Here is a 21,838-nt window from a genome sequence, read left to right as displayed (position 1 = left end):
AATATACAGTTACTATACTAGTTAATAAAGTCTGGATAGGAACCCAAGAAACCAATTTGGCAGTTGATATGTGTTTCCTGTGTCTGAATTACTAATGGGCTAAATGATTTATTCAATAAAATCCTAGATAACAGGAAGGTGATAGCAATATATTTAGGGAGAGTCCCTGCGTCATCATTTTCTAGGAGCTGCAGTGCCCTGTTTTCCTCAGAATACCCGTGCCACTAGCACAGACATCATCAACAGACTATGTCTTTAGTGAAGGGCTTTAAAAGGGTCATTTCTGTCCCTGTCATCCCAACTTACTTGCTTTCCTTGAAAGATGAGTGAACATGGAATTACATACACTAGCACATTTTAGGATAAAAATTACTATACCATTGTAGATATAAAAATTAATGCTTTCTTGGAATGCTTCCAGAGAGAGGGGACTTCAACCCTAAACAACCTTATGCATCACCCTCAGGACCAATGCAAAGACCACCCCTTTAGGCAAGGCTGCTCACAATTAAATGTCTGTGTTTTTACATTTATTTTTTTCTGTGTATATACACATATATATTTTTTAATCCAACTTATTAGTTTCATTAAATAACTAGAAACATTAGCTGATCAAAACAGAAAGAAGAACACTAAATAAAGTCCTTCTCAAAGGTGATTAGTAGAAAAAGAAAATTAAAGAAAGTTGGTACAAGAGGAGCACAGAGACATATATATATATAATACATATAATATATATTACTTATATAATGCTTACACACATAGAAATTTGCTTGAAAGAAGGCAAACAAAAAATCTGTCTAAGATGTTCCTGTACATGACAGCTACTTCTGTTCCTCCCTGTTCTATGACACATCCCTGAAACATAAACATACACTTTTACTTGCTCATCTCATGATCTGGATAGAGACCAAAAGGTAGACACTTAAGTTTTGACAATTTGCCAAAAGAGATTAAAGTATATCAAGCTAAAAATTGTTGATAACTCAAGACTCTTCAACCTGAGGCTAATTGTTTTTATACAGACAAAACAGGTGAACTACTAACACATTTTAAACATAATCATGCATGCATATATGTCATTCAATTATTCCAATGATTTCAAAATAGTACTTCAAATTAATAAGACCATGTTTAATACTCAAAATAGTTGTTAAAATCACATCCAAAACACAGTCTCATGTCATCTCTGTGACCTTTAAAAGCCTCACTAGAAGACAAACATTATGTAAGTAAATTTTCTAGGATCATGTCAGAGTAACCAAGGGTCTGGCTCCATCCAGGATGTACTTACATGAACTTTTCTCTACAAAGAATTAGAAATATGACACATTAGAGTTACAACTTAGATAGACATGCACAAGTTGATAAACACAGTCACCCCGGTCACACAGGCTAGGACATTACTGTTTATTCAAATTATGGAAGAAATTGCTACAGTTGATCAAGTTTGAGAAAGGGACATTTCTGAGAAGTAACATGAGTTAGAATATTATAGTCAAAGAAGCTTTGATTTATAAGAATTATGTAACAATGAAGATGACCAGATATTCTATACATGCAAAAAGGAGCATTGCAGATATCCCCCACCTTCTGAAATTTCACCTTAGCCATTTTGCTTTTGTGAACACCTACATTAGTACTTGATTTCACTAACAGAAAGAAATCACAAGGGGATTTTTGCTTAAAAAAAAGGAAAAAAAGAATGAAAGAAGAAAAAGAAAGAGAAAGAAAGAAAGAAAAAAGAAAAAGAAAAAGAAAGAAAGAAAGAAAGAAAGAAAGAAAGAAAGAAAGAAAGAAAGAAAGAAAGAAAGAAAGAAAGAAAGAAAGAAAGAAAGACAGACCTGACACCTTACTATTGTTGGTCTTTTGTAAAGGTGAGGTGACACAATTCAAAATTTCAAACAGAGGAAAACACTTGTATTGCTGAAATGTATTCTTACCTGTGAGAAAAGATTACAGCAAATTTAACACCATCTCCTTGAAGGACAAAGTGAATCATTAAGACTGCAGATAATTTTCTTATCTGTAGATCTAAGTATACCTGTGACAACCATATTTCATTTGAAAGAAAGTAAGACTGAGTTTTAAAGATCTGGATTTCATGTTTGCAGCTGAAACGTTTGAAAGGAAGCTGCATTCAGTGTAATAGTTCCTGACACACTAATAGTGGAAGCACGTGTGATGTGAGGCAAGTAAATTAGTAAACGTCTCTTGGCTTCAATTTGCTTCTCTATAAAATGGGGATAATGATAATGGAACTATCAGTTTAGTACATGGATAAATCAACTGAAGCAAATATAGCTGATAGATAATAAAGAGTTCCTTTAATGTAAATATATGTAACAGACCAACACAGCAGCAGCTTTGGAACATAACCATGTGACTTTCTATTAAAATGTGATGAAAGGTGTTTACCCACTAGTTTTAAGTGGCTCTCAAGTCTTGGTACAGGAAAAGAAAACATTTCCTTCATATTCATGAAAAACTGTGAGACATCAAGATGTTTCAGAAAGTAGGAGGAAATAAAGAGTAATCTCAAAATTTCTGGCTTAATTTTTGTGCCAAAAAAAAAAATTTAGATTGTGAATTATCCTTTTCTCCTTTTGTGGGTGTTTCTCTTTTTGCTTTTGGTAAATTAATAGCAGAAAAATTCAGTGCTGATTCTTTCACTCCCCAACTCTCCCATTCCCATGTATCTATATAAGAATTTTTATCCCTTACTGAGCAGGCTGAGCAAAAACAAGGGTTCTAACACGAAGGTCCTATGGAAAAGTCAATTTCATCCAAGTAACATATATGAAGAATTTGAAAAAGTAGCAGTAAGACACTGAAGAAAAATACACTCTACTATTATTGAACTATGGATTTATTGCTGTTTTTTCCATTCATTATTCTGAAACTATGAACATGAATATTGAAAGCTTGACAAACTACTTTAAAAGTTATCAGAATGCTTAACTAATGCCTAGCCATTATAAAATACTCAGCAAATATTATTTTCTAGGCCTTTTTCATCAAAGATCTGCAAACTTTGTTAATTTTCTTTCATAATTTACAAGTTGTATAACCCCCTATATATATAAAACATCACTTGTTGGCATCCTGAGCAGCCTAAGTTACTCTCCTCTTCAATAAATTCTTCATGGCATTTTTCACCTCTGCATTTCTCACTGTGTAAATGATAGGATTTAACATGGGAGTGAGGATTGCAAAGAACATAGTCACCCACTTGTCCACAGGGTAAGTGGTCACAGGACGCGTGTAGGTGAAAATACAAGGACCAAAAAAGAGTATCACTACTGTAAAGTGGGAACCACATATAGAGAGGGCTTTGTGTCATCCTTCAGAGCCATGGGATTTCAAGGAGCTCAGGATGACTATGTAGGAGATGAGTAGCAGGAAAAAAATGAGCAAGCACATGCCCCCACTGTTAACTGCCACCACCATGCCAAGTCTGTAGGTGTTGCTGCAGGCAAGTTTCAGCAGAGAGATGAAATCACATGTGAAGTGGTCAATGACATTGGGACCACAGAAGGTCAAGTCCATTGAGAAGAGAATCTGTACCATGGAATGCAGGATTCCCCCTATCCAGGCCACCACAACCAGAAGCTGGCAGAGCCCTTGTCTCATGATGGTCATGTAGTGCAGAGGCTTGCAGATGGCCACATAGCGGTCATAGGCCATGGCAATGAGGACTATGATCTCTGATCCCCCCAGGAAGTGCTCCAAAAAGAGCTGAGTCAGGCAGCCACCCCAGGAGATGGTTCTTCTGTGGTACAGCAGGTCAATGATCATTTTTGGGGTAGTGACAGAGGAGAAGGAGGCATCTAATAAGGCCAAGTAAGTGAGAAAGAAGTACATGGGAGCAGAAAGGGTGGGGCTGAGGGAGATGGTAATGACAATGAGCAGATTGGCCAGCACAGTAAATAAGAAAATGAACAAAAGGACAATGAAGAGTATTTTCTGCAAGTGTGGGTTTTGAGTGAGTCCTAAGAGAATAAATTCAGTCACATTGTTGGAAGACCTGAGGACATCCATTGAGCAAGTAGCACCTTCTTGGGGCCTGAAATACCTACAAAGGAATAAAGAATGATACCATTAATCATGAAAGGTTTGTGCTCTGAATTTCTTAGAACAAAAATAGTGCAGTCACTGTAATGGTGGAGCATGTCCTTGGCACTTTTGTCCCAGTACTTTTTTCAATTCCTTCTTATTTCTCCATAACGCTTTCCATCTCTTCAGACACCTAGTAGCTGTCACCTGTACAACATATATAGGGAAACATTTGATGTGTAATTTACTGAGAAAACACTGTTATCTACATGAGATCTGAATTCTCCTACTGATTCCAACTCCATCGGACTTGGATTCATCATCTCAGCGTCCCATGCTTCTGAGCCCTCCCCTTGCCTATGAGGTTACCAATTGTAATTCTCAGATGTGCCTGGTAAGCTGAGAAGTGCTGGACACAGGTAAAAGTTGTTCCCTCTTCCATGAGAATTTACATTGGAAACCTCAGCTCTAACTGTAGAAAGAAAAAACATGGTCAATAAATATCTGTCATAAGCAGGGATTTTAAGGAAATGCATATAGGTCTTTGGCGACACTCTCTGTGTTCTTTCCATGGGTAAGAATACGCCTGCTTCCCTAGACCATCGACTTAGCAGGAATTAAATTGCTCTTGTCGTCCAGCTCTGTTTATCTATAATCTCTCTACTTTATGAGAAATATAAATAAACATGTGAAAGGAAGCTGCACTCCCCTAAATAGTCTTTGACACACTCTGAAGAGTAGGTAAGAAAATATTTAATTACTTCTAGGAAAGTGCGTGTTATGGGTCATTTTACCTTCAAGATCATTACTGTGTTTGTTAACTGATATTTTTTATTCTTCAAAATTCTATTCTACATACAATTTAACATAGCCATATTGTGTAAATTTATAGCTTCGGTAGACTTGGATAAAAAAAACAACTCTTGCATAGGTGTTCAATACACAAGGACCTATCAAGCAAAGGAAATCCTTATTTTCAAAGTTCTAAAAATAAAAATTTAATGTGGGGAACAGAAAGAAATAATCTGCTAGATAAGTTAAGGAGATAGATAATGCACTATACATATAAACATATATACACTAACTACCCAAACACATATAAAATCCATTACTTACTATTAGTACCTACGACAAGTTCATTCATTAAACAAATATTTATTTGACACTTACTATGTATAGTAATGTATGTTTATTCACACAAAGTCATAAAAAGTGTTTCTATTAAATGCCCCTAGTGCCTGAAATTTTATTCCCAAACAGAAGCAGCTCACCCATCATGAGAGGAATGACCTTCCCACTCCTTTAGTTTCTGCTACATGTTTTCTCATGCCTTTGTCTCCCATCTTCCCATAGCACCCATCATCTACCATTCCTGGTTACAGGCTACTGCATTCCTAATAGAATGAGAAATTTGGAGATATAAATTTGCCAAAAAGAAGAGAAATAAATATAATAAAATATATTCTGTAAAACATGTATTTTCCTTTCAAAGATAAATGAATAAAGGAATTTATTTTTTAATTATCCAAGATGAAAATTTTATACATATGTGGAAATAAAGTGTAGCAGCTCCATTGCACTTCCTCATTCTGAGGTGGGATCCCCCAACAGATTAAAGAAGAGTATAGTGTAAATAAACTGAGAATTAAACATAACTTTTAAAAGTGTTTTGGAAACAATTATGAAGAAATATAAATTACTTTTTCATTTCTCTTTGGTTCCACAATACTTTTCCTAGGAATAAACCCTAATGTAAAATGTTTTAAAACAGAAAAATCATTATGTACAAATATGCTCAACATAATTATTAAAAGGTGTGGGAAATGTACAAGTGACATAGAGTGTTCAACAGTGAAGAAAAAGATGATTAAAATATAGTGCATCTCTTGGAATAATGTATAGTTTTTAAGAGAGATGCTTTTAAAAATTGTGCAATATCATAGAAAAATTCTAAACTTGTAATATTAAGTAAGGAAAATTTTGAATGCATATTTGAATTGCCTAGTTATTTTAAATCATTTAAATATAATTAATTATATTATTATTCCAACTAATTTAAATGTATATCAATAAGAAAAAAAAAAGACACCAAAATATTTTTACTTCCAAATTTTTAGAGCTGTAGTTGAGTCTGTGTTTCTTGATGTTTTGTATGCTAAAGAAGGGATTTAAATCTCAGGTGGGTGTGAATAAGGGGTGATTATATGATTTACAACATCCGTTTAAACCTGAGAGTAAATGATCATATATTTAAAAAGAACACAATCTTACCTATGAAGGTGTCTGACATTGTTCCATGGCCAGACCCCAGACAGCTATTAGTTCACCAAGAAAGAAATAAAATTGTAGGATTAAAAATGGCAAGTAGCTCAGCTACAGCAAATATCTGTTGATTTATAAATAGTACCTTTGCATAAGCCTTAAAAATACTACCACATATTCTCTTTGTGGGAAAAGTCTATGAAGTTACTTAGCTGTGGCTAATTAGACCTCAGGGGTATTTCCCCATCATTAGCAGGTCTTGCCAACAACACAATTATCTCCAGTAAGGTAACTGAACATCAGAAAAGAACTTTTACAGTATTGATCTTTAATTTTAAACTTCATCCTTAAGTCTACGTGAAAACAAAACATCATCACAAAAGAAAAAGAAAAAAAAAAACACCAAGTTGACCAATTACAAACTTGGATATTTGGTAGTAAATAAAATTAAATATGGAGCCTGAATATTTGATACTGTATAAACACTTAGGTGTGTAACTATCTGATTTTTAAAACTGTATTATATTATTTTATTTTTAATTGATCTACCATACATGGTAATCATAATTTCTAAATATTGTTTTCAGAAATATGTTAGTGACAATTATGAACCCCATTATAATAATATTAGCACTTCATACCATACAAAGGTGACAGTACTTTTTCAAAGTAGATTTTTCTTGTGCCAGTTCTGGAATTAGATTAACATGATAATTGATGAAAGTAATTCCATTCTTCTGTTATATTCAGAGATGGTAAATGCATGTCTCTTTTTAAATTTAATCCTATAATACTATAGAATATAAAAAAAGACAATAATATTCACAATTTATAACAAGAAAATATAAAAATGTGAGTAAGGGCACCATTTACCAAGAGGAAATAAGAAGCCACACCAATGAATCCTGGGCTAGGACTCTTAGCTCTAAATTATGTTTCACAACTAACATGGTCTGACATGTTTATGCTACCACCAACAGTAAGGCTCATTTTAATTATCTACTAAAAGAAATAAATACTGATATTTGACATTATTTTGTAAATAAATTTAATTCAATCCATTGAATTCAATTCAGGAATATCCCTATATAGAACCACACTTACTCAAGATGTTCAAATATGCTTTCTTTAATAAGAAGAAAAATAAATTGCATGTAACTCTGGATTGGCTCCAGAGAATGTGGTCACTGTGAGCAGCATGTGTCATGAAAGAAAGGAGTTTAAGAAAACTGAAACCATGTGACTAAACCTAGTTTGATTAGGCACTTTAATATAGTTCCTCAATAACATTTGTGATGGCCAATGCCAAAAACAGTTTGAGGATTTGAAACTACCTAAAGAAGTATAAGAAATAAGGATCTTGCTGAAGTGTCATCATGAAAATATCTTGTACTCTTCTTTTCAACTCTGGAATGAAAGAGTCAGATCAGAGAATTAGCATGTACTGACAAAGTCATCATTCCCAGCCTTATAAAAGACAGAAATCCATTCACAATGGCCCATTGAGTGGCCATCAACCTCTACTTAAATAACTACAGTGCTGGGTAGAAAGGTTTGCTTTAGAACCCCTACAGCTGTCTAGTCCAGCACCCTCTAAGCCCTAGAGAAGCATGAAAGGGAAAGAGAGCAAAATTAGGTCTAAATCAATGAAGGCTGTCCATGACAATAATTTTTCAAGGACAAGTTCCTGGAGCTATAGCAGGCAATCTGTTTCCAGGATACAAATCCAAGGAAAGAGTCGTATAAAACCCTGGAGACACAGTGACATAGATTCTCAAACAAGAATGAAAGCAGAAGAAATCATGTATGGATCATTTCACAGTTGATCAGATACTAGTTGAGGTATGTTTTGATGTTTGATCACTTCAGGGACTAATTTCACAAAAACGAGGTGCCTGCCAGATTGTTGTTATGGCAGCTTCATGTATTTCAATAGCTAGAGAAACATGTTCCCCAAATAATAAGGCATTCAAGACAGAGCTCATACTGTCTTAGTCCAAACCAAAAGATATACATCTGAGAAGGACAATCTCCTAAGTTGTTTACTAGAAATGGAAAAGTTCTGGGAGATAGTCTGTGGTCTCATAATTCTCCCAATATTACTTCTAATTGAAGTAGAAGAAAACATAACGATATGTATGACAATAAACATATTGGCTTGGGCAGAATCACAGAACTTGGAAACAACTTCCAATTTATTATACCTAAGTAAACTAACTACTTGTAGATACGGGGAAACTGTTTAAGGTTATAGAATATGATGTTGGCATAGCATGAAATAAAACTCATGTCTCCTGATTCTGAAACTAATTTTCTTACTCTCCTTCATGTTTTCCTAACAAAACTATGTTTGCTAAATATTGTTACAGCATGGAGTCCATTGATTTCTTCAATGGAACATAAGGTGCCAGTGAAGTGGGAAGTTGGATCTCTCTGTCAGAAAAGGAAACTATAAACACATCTATGACACATATACAGGTTTGTATTTTGGTAGCATACTTCATTTTTGAAAATAGATAAAATTAATTCACAACAAATTAAATGTGTCTTGTAAGTTAGTAAGTTGTTCAGCTGAGAAATACTTTCTTTGTTTACATGTGGAATAATGATTCCTGTTTCTTTGCTGTTGTTGTTGTTATTTTCCTTTAATGTTCCTTACAAATAATCCCCTATAGCAGTTTTTTTTTAACAGACAATAAACTGCATATATTTAGAGTGTACATTTTGGTATTTTTTTTCTTATTAGTAATGTATATATGGCAATCCCAATCTCCCAGTTCATTCCCCCCTCAACCCTCCCCACTTTCCCCACTTGGTGTCCTTATGTTTTTTCTCTACATCTGTGTCTCTATTTCTCCCTTGCAAACCGGTTGGTTTGTACCATTTTTCTATATTTGGCATATATGTGTTAATATATGATATTTGTTTTTCTCTTTCTGACTCACTTCACTCTGTATGACAGTCTCTAGGTCCATCCATGTCTCCACAAATGTCCTGGTTTCATTCCTTTTTACAGCCCCTATAGCAGTTTGCAAAGAGGATTGCAGATTCTAGGAACTAAGAATAAAGCCAAAATTCTAATACCAAAATTACTTTAGGGATATATTTTACTGTATGCTTTTGAAAATCGCCTGTCTTTTATTTCTACTAATAATTCTTAACCTAATGAAGTGTCACTTCCTATTGCATGTAAACAAAAAAAAATTATATAGCAAACCATAATCAAATACCAGCCCCAAGGAATTCTGTATAATGAAAGGTTCACAGAATGTGGAATAAGAGTATTTGGCCTCAATGCTGACTTACATGTTCCATGATCTAGTTTTATAAACTTTCTGATCCTCCATTTTTTTCTCTAAAATAACATACAGTTTAATTGTATGATGTTCTCATGACCATTTGAGAACACTTTAAATACAGTACAATTAATTTTTATAATTACTAACAACCTTTACTCAACAGAACAAGAAATCGATATAATTTTATATATTAGGTGTATCGCACATGTGCCGAGAGAGTACGGACAAGTATCTTCTTTCTGTTCTATATTCCAGACCCTCCTAGACACAAGCAGGCAGTACAGTTTTCTGACAACCAACTGCTTATTATGCACAGGCCCATTAAATATGTATGTAAGTAGAAAAGAAACATTTTCAATTATTACAAAACAAGAGAGGTTCTGATGAAACGCTGTCTTTTTTTTCTGATATCTTTTGAAATGGTTGAAAGAGTATCAAATTTGGATTTAGAAGAATTCAGGTCTGAATACTAGCTCTGCCTGTAATATTGGGTGGATTATTAAACTTTTTTGAGCTTTGTTCTTCCTCATCTCTGAAATGGGAATAATCATAATAACACCTGCCTTGCAGAGGTGCTGTTAGTGTCAGGTGAGGGGCAGTAACAAATAGTAATAAAATGTGAAAATGAAAGATAGCAATAGAGATAAAATCCTTATATTGTGTCATTTATTATATGATATTGCATTCCTGTTCAACAACATTCTATAAGGCATTTTTTTTGTTAAGCTTTTTATTGGAATATAATTGCTTTACACTCTTGTACAAGCTTTTGAGGTACACCACAGTGAATCAGCTGTATTTATACAAATATCCCCATATCCCCTCCCTCCTGTGACTCCCTCCCACCCTCCCTGTCCTGGCCCTCTAAGGCATCACCCATCATCGAGCTGATCTCCCTTTTTTATATAGCAACTTCCCGCTAGCTATCTATTTTACAGTTGTTAGTATATCTATGTCTATGCTACTCTCTCACTTCATCCCAGCTTTCCCTTTGCCCCCCCAACCTCGTGTCCTCCAGTCCATTCCCTAGATATGCATCCTTATTCTTGCCTTGTCACTGAGTTCATCAGTACCCTTGTTTTAGATTCTGTATATGGGTTAGCATGCAGTATTAGTTTTTCTCATTCTGGCTTACTTCACTCTGTATGACAGACACTAGGTCTATCCACCTAATTACATATAGCTCCATTTCATTCATTTTTATGGCTGAATAATATTTCAGTGTATATATGTGCCACATCTTCTTTACCCATTCATTTGTTGATGGGCATTTAGGTTGTTTCCATGTCCTGGCTATTGTAAATAGTGCTGCAGTGAACATTATGGTACATGTTTCTTTTTGGATTATAGTTTGCTCTGGGTATATGCCCAGCAGTGGGATAACTGGATCATATAGTAGTTCTATTTTTAGTTTTTTAAGGAACCTCCAAAATGTTTTCCATAGTGGCTGTACCAACTTACATTCCCACCAACAGTGCAGGAGAGTTCCCTAAAAGGCATATTTTTTTACCCTCATCCCCCAGCCCTCAGTAATGAACATTCTACACTGTATCTGAGTTTCTTTTTCTTTTTTTTAATTCCATGTATAATTGAGATCATACAATATTTGTATTTTTGTTTCTGCAGGCTTCACTTAGCCTAATGCCTTTAAAATTCTTTCATGTTGTCACAAATAACAGGATTCCTTCTTTATATCGCTGAATAATATTCCATAAATATATATAATATTTTCTTTATCCATTCATCCATCAATGCACATCGGTTGTTTCCAGGTCTTGGCTATTGTGAATAATGCTACAATAAACATGGAAGTACAGATATCTCTTCAGACCCCTAATTTCATATACTTGGATGTATACACAAAAGCAGGATTGTGTAATAATACAGTAGTTTTATTTTTAATTGTTCAAGAAACCTCCATAATGTCCTCAGTAGTGACTCAACAAAATCATGAGGGTGAGTCAAAAATCATCCGCACTCTGCTTATGTTAAATCTCCTGTTGATCTCATTGTTTTATTCAGTGCTTTCCGTTCAAGGCTACTGTCTCCCGAGTCACTGCCATGCAGGTGTGAACATGTTACATCAGTTCATTGGTACCTGCAGTGTGAGCAAAAATGGATGCCCCACTTGTGATTTGCACAAAAGAAGAGCAGCATGCAGTGATTCATTTTTTGTGGTCTGAGGGTGTACCTGGTGCCGTTATTTATCGAAGACTTTAGGCACAATATGGAGAAAGTGTTTTGTCCCAAAGAAGTGAGTATGAATAGATAGAGAAGTTCAAGGAAGGTCACACAAGTGTTAGCCATCAAGAAGGAATTGAGTGCCCATCTACATGAAAATGTGAAGACTGTGGTGCATTTGTGGTTTGCAGATCAGCCTAAAACACTTTTTAATGATGCAATATGAAAGCTTGTTGACAGATGGACAAAATGTATTGAAAAGCAAGGAGATTATGTTGAAAAATGATGTATTTGTCTTTTGTAAAATTTAATTAAAATAAATTCTACAGCCAGAATGTGGATAATTTTTGACTTACCCTTGTATATTCCCAATAATAGTACATTAGGGTTCCATTTTCTCTACATCCTCACCAAAATTTATTGTCTCCTATAGATCTCATATAGCCATCCTAACAGGTGAGAGGTAATATCTCTCTTTTGTTATGATTTGCATTTCTCTGATGATTAGAGATGTGGAGCACCTTTTCATGTTCTTAAGGCCATTTGCATATTTTCAAAAAATATCTATTCAGGTTCTTTGCCCATTTTTAAATTGGGGTATTTGTTTTTATGTTATTTAATTGTAGAAGTTCCTTATATATCATAGATATTAACTCCTTATGAGTATATGATTTGCAAATATTTACCCCGTTTCTATAGGTTACATTCTCATTTTGTTGATTGTTTCTTTCATTGTGTAGAAGCAGTCTGGATGTAGAACTTGAGATCCTGGACTTCAGGGTGATGTTGTGATGGGATGCTATTTAACTGACTTGATAGCTTTTGCCTCCTCCATCTGGGATCCCTTAGCTGCCCTTTTACAAGTCTGACAACCTCAGTGGACAGACAATGTCTACATAGTACTGTATCTACATGGAGAAGGAAAGAAACCCAGAGGGCCTCATCTTTTATCCATACCTACCAAGGCACCATTCATATAAATGCAGTCATCTTTAACCCTCCTTAAAAGTCCAGCAATATGCTGATTACCAGAGAGTGACTTTGGTCCATGCCACATGGAACAGAAAAGTTGTTCAGTCAAGTTCTACCTAAATTCATCACAGTCAGTTACAGAGCAGTGAATGGAAAGATACAACCCTGTGTGTGAACAGTTACTGGGTGTGATCATATCAAATACATATACACATATACATAAACAAACACATCCATACTGGCAGTCAAATACTGATGCATGTGTTGTCATATACAGACCTGGGTGTTTTCACATACAGACACATACATGCAATTCAGTATAGATCTAAATTTCATTGAATATGTATGTTCAAGAGGTCATAGAAATTCACATAAGGTTGGTTACAGATCTGAGTGTGTGGTAGGATACACATTTGTGTATTGTTGGATGCAGACCAGTGAATGTTTGGTTAGTGACATATACCCATGGCTTTGAGCATTGTGCTCTAATTCATGCCAGCAAAAGACATTAAGCCTTTTCTGACCAGCTCATAGAAATGTGAATCAGGTGTAAACAAGAGAGTTCTCTTTTTCAAAAAAAGGAAACCAAAAGGCAAGATTCATCTGCACTCTATGGTGATGATTATAAATTTTCATTGAGATGTCAACTAATCCTTCACAATATGTATCATATTCTAGGTGAAAAAACTAAATATTGAAACATAATTTTCCTCAAAATAAATATGTTGTGTTATGACATGCTAAGTATAATTTTATGGAGAGTTTTCAAAATTTGCATAATGAACCTAAAGTTTAAAGGAGGACTTGTAAGTGGGGGAGGAGGAAGAGAAAGAGAAGGAGAAATTGCCCCAGAACTGAACTTTCTAGATAATGAAAAATCAGACATACATATAGGAAATTTTCAAACTACCTGAAATTAATAATTATGTCAGTGGATTATTTACCTGTTTGGGGAAAATAGGCTTAGATATTTCTCCATCATGAACAAAAATAAATTCCAGATGGCTTACAAAATAAAGTCTTTTGAAAAGTTATTTTTAAAGATACAAGAGGTTAAAATTTATAAAATCATTGGAATGAAATGGAATTTTTCAAAGGTCATGTGATAGAAGAATCAAAAAGTAAAATAATATTAAAATAACAGATTTATTTAAAAATACTCATAATTAAAACATAAATAACATAGTAAAGTAAATATTTGTAGCCAATTTCATAGAAGAATGAATCTTTGAAACAAATATATGCATATTTATATATTTAATGTGGAAAGAGTTAATTAAAACATATCAGTAGAAATTCTCACTCCGAAAATCAAGAATGAAGTAATTGATAAAGTCTACACAGTGGATTCTGTGTCCCATGCACTGTACAAGAAACACTGAACACAATGAAAATTAACTAACTTTCCCTGACTTCAGGGAGCTTATAGACCAATGGATATAGACAATTAACAAAGTTTAATCTCATCAGTTGAAATAACTACACCAGTTTGAAAATTAAATTTCTGTCTTGGTCCATTTGGGCTACTATTACAGAATACCACAGACTGGATGGGTTAAACAATAAACATTATTTTTTAATAGATTTGGAGGCTTGGAAGTCCAAGATTAAGGTGCTGGAAGGTTTCATGTCTGGTGAGGTCTCCCTACATCATAGATAGCCATTTTTTCCCTGTGTCCTCACATGGCATGGGGGTCAAGTGAACTCTCAGATGTCTCTTTATAATGGCCTCAATCTCATTTATCAGGGTGCCACCTTCATGATCTAATCATTTCCCAAAGACCCCCCTCCAAATACCAGCACATTAGAAAGATTTTGACCTATGATTTTGGAGAAGGACACAAACTTACAGTCTATAGCAACATCTTGAAGTGGAGGAATAAATTATATAAGTTCTGATGAACCAAAATTCTTTCTCTTATTTGGAAAATAGTATTGGGTTTGAGAAGACTTTGAGATAATATAAGAAATCTCCATGTAAAAGGGATAAAAATGAGGATATGAGGTTTCTTACACAGTGTGGTGTACTAGTGAAAAGCACCCAGTGCCCCATAGCCTTAACCCTTCATGAATCCAGACTAAGTAAGGGAGGCAGGATAATAAGCTTCTTTGACCACATGCTTCTGGCCACATTAGAAGCAGACAATATATTTTTTTTTCAAACCTGATTCAGAGGAGAATGTTATGAAGGATGTCTCTGTCAAATAAAACAATATATACTGACCTTTAATCACCTAGTAATCTGTATTTCATTAATAAGAGTGATAAGAATGTCATATTTTTAGCATCTTTCTTAATAATGATTTCATCCAAATTTTCTGGTGTCAAGTTCTATATTGAATATTTGAAGCTCAGGGATGATGGATTGTGCTAAATTTACACATGAAAGTCAGAGCCTGGGTCTCTACAGAGGGCTATGAAACATTGTAAGCAGAAAACAAGACGGGAGTATTGAAAAAATAGTGGAGGTTTTACCAGATATTCAAAACTATCTGGGAAGATGAATGGATCATCCTTATGAATATGTAACTCCAAGCAAAGTGAGTAAACTTGAGGAGATGACATGATTGCCCAATTGGGAAAATAAGTAAGATTTCATTTATTTTTCTGCATATACACTTGGTTCATTCATATTACTTTTATAAGCTTATCCTACTTATTAATATTAAAATTCTGAAACATTATTCTTCAATATTAACGTGCCATGCAATAGAAACAAAATCATGTGTATAAAGTGTCTTGGAAATAGAAAAATAAGATATATACTTCAAATATTAATATGGGCTTTCTTTGTATATGGAGGAACAAACCAAGTTTTTAATGTCATATTTTTAAAATTATTTTTTCTAAAATCTGTAATGAGCCCTATTAATTCTGACAAATATATTATTTAAGAGAGAAACATGGGAAAATCTCCCCTTAATTACATAAATTTACAATTAGTTGTAGCTTAACTCATCCTATAAAACATAAATCTGTAGTCTCAATAGAGACATTTTACACCCAAAAACTATGCATATTTTCCCAAGAAAATGTGCAAATCATAAAAAAGTATTTCAACCTAAATACATACTTTGAAATAGGAAATCATGAAAATGTTAAATGTATATTTTGATCATTGGAAATATTCAGATGTTAAATGGTTTTTTTCATACCCAAGTTATTTAACCTGAGAAGACATTTACTACAGTTAGAAAATCACACATGGCTTTCCTGAAAAAATCCATTGTTCATTGAACATAGGTGACACATTTCCCTGCTGCCTTATTTTCTTTTTGTGGTCCAGAGCTTTTTCATGGCATTTTGCATCTCTCCATTTCTCAGAGTATAGATTAGAGGATTCAGCATAGGGGTGATAATGCTGTAAAATACAGCCAAGGATTTATCAATGGGTAAGGTGGAAGGATGTCTCACATACATAATAATACAGGGCACAAAGAAGAGGACCACCACAGTGATGTGGGAGCCACAAGTGGATAAGGCTTTGCGCCTCCCTTCTTGACAAACATTCTTCAGGGAGTGCAGAATGACCCCATAGGAGGTGAGTAAGAGCATAAAGAGAACCACACAGATTACCCCATCATTGGCAACCACTGTGAGGCCAATAATGTGAGTGTCAGTGCAGGCAAGTTTTAGTAAAGGGTACATGTCACAGCCAAAGTGGTCAATGATATTGGGACCACAGAAAGGAAGGTTGTAAACAAAGAGAATATTAACTATAGCATGTAAAAACCCACCAGCCCAGGCCAAGAGCAGCAGCAGAACACACACTCGCTGATTCATGATTGTCAAATAATGCAAGGGTTTGCAGATGGCCACGTAGCGGTCATAGGCCATGACCACCAGGAGTAAAATCTCAGCACCACCAAATAAGTGCTCTGTGAAAAGCTGGGTCATACAAGCTTGGAATGAAATGTATTTTTTCTCATAGAGTAAGTCTAGAATCATATTTGGGGTGACAGTAGTAGAATAAACAGCATCCATAAATGACAAGTAGCCAAGAAAGAAGTACATGGGGGTATCCAGGGTTGGGCTGAACACCACAGTCAGGACAATGAGTAGGTTGCCCACTATCGTCACAATGTAGATGAGCAAGAACACGACAAATAATATTTTCTGACCCTGGATGCTCTGAGTGAACCCCAAGAGGACAAACTCAGTCACATTGTTCCTTTGTTCCATAGGTCCTTTCCTATGCCTTATTTCAGAGTTCAGGTCAAAATTACCTATAAACATAATGATTACAACTGATTTCCTGATGTTTTAAGATAATTTGTTCATTCACTCAACAAATAAGCAGTATGGTTTATTATGGTCCATACTTTCAGATATTATACTACAATGCCGATTAAAACATTGTCCCTAAGCTCAAGAATCCTATACACTAATGGAGAGGCAAGTGATGAGAGGCATATGTGGGAATGGGACACATTTTAAATAAATTACGTTGCTGTAACCCAAAAACTAGTACAAAAGTATAAAGTGATTATATTTCAATAAAGAGCTTAAAAAAATAAAATGAATTAGGTGTCATCACTAGCTTTCCAACTGGAAGCTAATTAAATTGTACATATAGCTAATACCTTACACAAAAATAAAAATTGATTAAAGTTTTCATAAAAATGTAAAAGAAGATTTACTTCAAATTTATTATCCAGTTAATGAAGGAGGTGTCTTTCTACATTCTGAGGGTGGAAGAATCTTCTTACCCAATCATTGAATTTCCAGATAGACATATTTTAAAATTTCTAATCTTTTTAAGGATTTAGGAAACAATATCACAATGCAAACAGACAATAGTAGTTTGGAGAAAGATTTATAAGTTAGAGTTAAAACTAAAATAGAGAAAGATTTCTAAGCAATTAACTAATAAAAGATACAAATAAAAGTATTTAATCAAACGATTAAAGGAAGAATACCTCTAAATGGCCAACAAACATATGATAGGATGCTGATGCTCACCTGTGAACAGAAAAGTAGGAATTGAAGTAACAGCTTTCTTACCACAGTATTATGTTGGATTCTTGAAAGCCACTTAGTTAAGGTCTACAGATGCTACCACATTTTTAATTTTTTAACAGATTAACAGGCGATGTTTAGAGAATATGCAAATTGAAACTATGATCAGAGTTACAAATATCTGCCCATGAAAATATCCCCAAATCATTTCCTTTGGAATTAATTTCTAAGAATACCTTGTCTTCGAGAGGGTAAATTTTTACCAGATCGTTAGAATGTGAAATTATCCAAAAGGAGTATTATAGAATAGAATCAATCCTCACATATTTAATAATCACAAAGGATTCCTGACATGGCTGATTATGATAACCACACAGGAAAACTCTTAAAATACTGAAATCTCACCCCTCCAATATACTTTTGCAAAGTGGAAAGCCTAGTTGAGAATTTTGTGTCTAAATACACTTCTTGGGTTACCTGCATAAGGAGAAAGCCATTCAATCAATGTCCATGTTCTGGGCTCCAGTACCTTCTCCCTTGTCCTTCATGCACTGATACCATCTCTGGGAACACAGAGAGTAAGATACACACACCATCCCTGGACCTTGAACTGGTTCCATGTGACCAACTCTTTCCATGCTTGCAGGAAATCTAACTCATCTCAGTCATCCAGAAAAATGTTACTTTTCAAATTGTTGGGATTTTCAAAATGAATATGAATGTTCTGTTATCTAAGGGACTCTGAATCTTGATTGTGAACAGTAATTCAAAATTTTCACTCTTGGCAGGATTTGTCCTGATAGCAAACAAATGTTAAATCACCACTTGAATCTGGCAGAGAGAGAAAACTTAAAATCGTGTAAGAATTGTTTACAATAAAATTTTGCTGTTTGTGTTTATACCAATGAAAGAGAAATAGTGAAATAGTCTTTGCAACATTTTGATTCTCAGTCAGTTATACTGTCCTATCTTCATACAGCATTGCTGAATCTGGGTTTCCTGAAGGATGGAGAATACTTTCACATATGTACTTTATTATGTTTTGTGTCTATCATTTCAATTCAAGAAGAAGCCTGTTATGTGATTACTGCTACAGACAAATACTCCTCAGGTAAGGGCAAAAGGTTGTAAACATTTTGTCTATATTTAAGTGCAGTACATACAATTGAGTCATTCAATTGGTGCATCTCCAAAGGTGATTCTTGTTCAATTAAATTCATTGGGACCTTAATCAGTATTTTGAGGGTAGACTCTATATCTCCAGAGATGCCACCAGGATAATCACCATGTTGAATGGGACTTACAGACCCCTGTCCTCTGGAGGAAAATCACAAAAAGCAACTTGAGGTCATATCACCAAAAGGGAAAAGTCCAGTCTGGCTAGAAATGAAATATGTAAAAACTTTCTGGTTTAAATTATAACCTTCAAAATAGGCAAATCTGCTTAAGCTTTATCTTTGAAGATGGTATTGAACTAATTTCCAAATATTATGAATGTTAATTTCAGAACAAGTCATTTAAAATTTACTTCACATGCAGATACTGGTTGTCCCATAATTTCAGACATGCAGGTTGATAGAATCTGTGTTAGTTTCAAGGTGGGGAAAGGGAAAATATTTGTGGGACTATTCCATTCATCACAAGATACTCATGGGGCATTAACCTAGTGTAGAAAATACCCTAGGTCATGACACAAGTGGCAGTACATTTTTAAGAACTTAAATCATACAGCATATATATATATTATAATAATGTAATTCAACTATAAACTAACAAAAATATAATTTACAATTATTTACAAATTAAGCAACAAGAGCCTAAAATTACTGTGAACACTTTCAAAGATCTATTTTCAACAATAATATAATGATATATATACATATAAAAGCTATATGAAACATAGCTTTAAAAGAGATACATTTATAAAGAACTATATATAATAAAATACAATACAAAATAATATGTATAAATTAACTGGATGCAGTTACAGGAGTGCTTAGAGAAAAATTTATAGCTTTAAATGCAAATATGAGAGAACAATAAATATTTTAAGGAATGAACTAAGCTTCTGTCTCAAGATGCTAAAAAAGAAAAATTAAAATAAACCCAGAGAACATTATAGTATGGAAACAGTATTGAGAAGAGATACATCATTAAAAGAGTAATTGATATAAAATAATTAATCTATATAAAATCAGAAATTGATTCTTTGAAATTAATTAAATTGATGTTTCTAGCCAAATGAACTAAGAAAAAATAGGAGAAAAAAGAAGTTATCAGAATCAAGATTGAAGAGAGGGTCATCATTGCAGATTCTACAGATCTTAAGAAGATAATAAAATGATATGATGAATGAATTTATCACAGTGAACTTGCCAAGAAAAGGAAATGGATCACTGCTATGAAAAACACAACTTTCTTAACACACACAGAAAAATAATGAAAAACTGCGGTAACCTAATACCTAAATAAACTGAATGTTTAGAGCCCTACCATTCCCCCACAAAAAAGTTCACTCCCATGTAGCTTTAATCAATCAGCTCTATACTACAACTAATCCAGAGATAGTTTCATTCTTAATACATACACACTTTCACAGAAGGGAGGAAATTAATATACTTCCTAATGTAACTTATGCACTCAGCAAAACCCTTATACCAGCATGAAACAAGGACATCGCAAGGAAATAATTAGATCAAAATCTCACATTAGCAAAGACATATAGTTCTGAACATGATATATATTTTCATTCCTTTGAATGTTTCATGATTTTTTTTTAATTCTTGTTGATACAGTTTTTAAGGCAGGTCTTAAGAAGTGCTCAATTATGTCCTACTGCTGATGCAAAATCTTTCTAAGTGTTCAACCAACAGCGCTATCCTGTGAACTATGAGATTTGTCAGCTGGTAAGTATAGGCACTATTCCCGGCCCAGTGTGAGGGCCAACCATCCTGCTCTGTAATCCATCTGGGTAAAATTTCCCCAGTCTCAGTTATTTTCCTCAAATATATGCACTTATTAGTACTCTGATGAATAGTTGAGAGGGATCCTCTTTAGTTTTGCAGAATTCTCTCTCTTTCTTTTTCTGCCCCCACCCAGGACTATAGGTGTATCCTCTACAGTATTCTATTCTCAGAATTCTAGCTGCTTTTGTGTCCTCAACACTGAACTTCACCTCCTTAACTCAGAGACCCTATCAAGATATTTTGAGGTATTTCCCTCTGTACTACAACTTGAAAATTTTTTAAAACTAGAAAAATCCTACAGCTCAACTGGTTTCCCATCTCTCAGTGTACACCGTCAAACCTATTTCTTATATCTAGTGTCTCGAAAATAGTTATTTCTGATTTTTTTCTCTTTTGTTTGCTTGTTTTTTCAAAAACTTTACATGTATATTTTGAGCAGTTTAATAATAAGTTCATATAGCTGGAAACAGGCAAAATATCTCAAAATTGAGAAAAGCTTAAAGGAACTATGATATATCCATAAAATGGAATACCAATCACCAATAAAATGAATGAACTATTGATAAATACATTGATATGCATAAATCTCAAATGCATAATACTATGAACAAAAGCTACATTTAAAAATGTACAGAGTAAGAGAAGAAAGATGGCAGCAAAGTAGAAGGATGTGGAATGTATCCCTCTCTACAGATGCATCAGGAATACACCAAAAGATGCAATAATTCTCACTGAGAACCAGCTGAAAATCAGCAAATGACCTCGGACACCAGAAAGGACTGCAAAGATCCTGACATAACTGGTCTAGGGCTTGGACAGTCTTCTTTAAACCACTTTATGGCTGGGACAAGCAACCTCTGAAGTCTGGACTACTCAATCAGAAATCAAGTAGGAGGCTCTGGGGAGGGAGCACTGAATCCAGAATGCTAGACTACTAGGGAGTCCTCAGACACAGGGAAGATTAAGTGCAGAGAACTCTCACAGAGCCTTGTATCAGAGTCTAAGACCCGGTTTCATCCAACTGTATGCAACTGCCAATGCTGGACACCTCTCACCAAACTACAAACAAGACAGGAACACAAAACCTCCCATCAACACACAGACTACCTAAAGCCATATTAACCTCACAAATACCCTAAAACA

The 21,838-nt window shown here is 34.4% G+C and overlaps 1 protein-coding gene and 1 pseudogene across 2 annotated transcripts; both read right to left on the bottom strand.

Annotated features, from left to right (window-relative positions):
• Positions 1–3,114: 3,114 nt before the first annotated feature.
• On the bottom strand, positions 3,115–4,041 carry LOC130850441 (olfactory receptor 140-like; annotated as a pseudogene).
• Positions 4,042–10,279: 6,238 nt separating this feature from the next.
• On the bottom strand, positions 10,280–16,952 carry LOC130849653 (olfactory receptor 4A47-like). Of its 2 annotated transcripts, none has more exons than XM_057728701.1 (2): positions 16,054–16,952; positions 10,280–10,310 (listed from the first exon to the last, which is right to left on the bottom strand). In XM_057728701.1, the coding sequence occupies exons 1-2, from the start codon at positions 16,950–16,952 to the stop codon at positions 10,280–10,282; spliced, it is 930 nt and encodes a 309-aa protein (XP_057584684.1). The 2 variants fall into 2 exon arrangements, with proteins under 2 accessions (XP_057584684.1, XP_057584685.1); XM_057728702.1 differs by lacking the exon at positions 10,280–10,310 and adding an exon at positions 13,734–13,747 and having other exon boundaries at positions 16,052–16,952.
• Positions 16,953–21,838: the final 4,886 nt, after the last annotated feature.

The sequence above is a fragment of the Hippopotamus amphibius genome, chromosome 3, assembly GCF_030028045.1.
Source record: "Hippopotamus amphibius kiboko isolate mHipAmp2 chromosome 3, mHipAmp2.hap2, whole genome shotgun sequence".
In the NCBI taxonomy this organism is placed as follows: Eukaryota; Metazoa; Chordata; class Mammalia; order Artiodactyla; family Hippopotamidae; genus Hippopotamus; species Hippopotamus amphibius.
This window is presented reverse-complemented; position numbering and strand designations above follow the sequence as displayed.

Excerpts from the sequence above, each read along its gene's own strand:
- LOC130849653 (XM_057728701.1), bottom strand. The coding sequence starts at position 16,952 with ATGGAACAAAGGAACAATGTGACTGAGTTTGTCCTCTTGGGGTTCACT. Across the intron at positions 10,311-16,053 it reads AATGCCATGAAAAAGCTCTG|GAACAGGAATGCAATATCAT; the intron begins GACCACAAAAAG and ends TAGAATGTTGTT.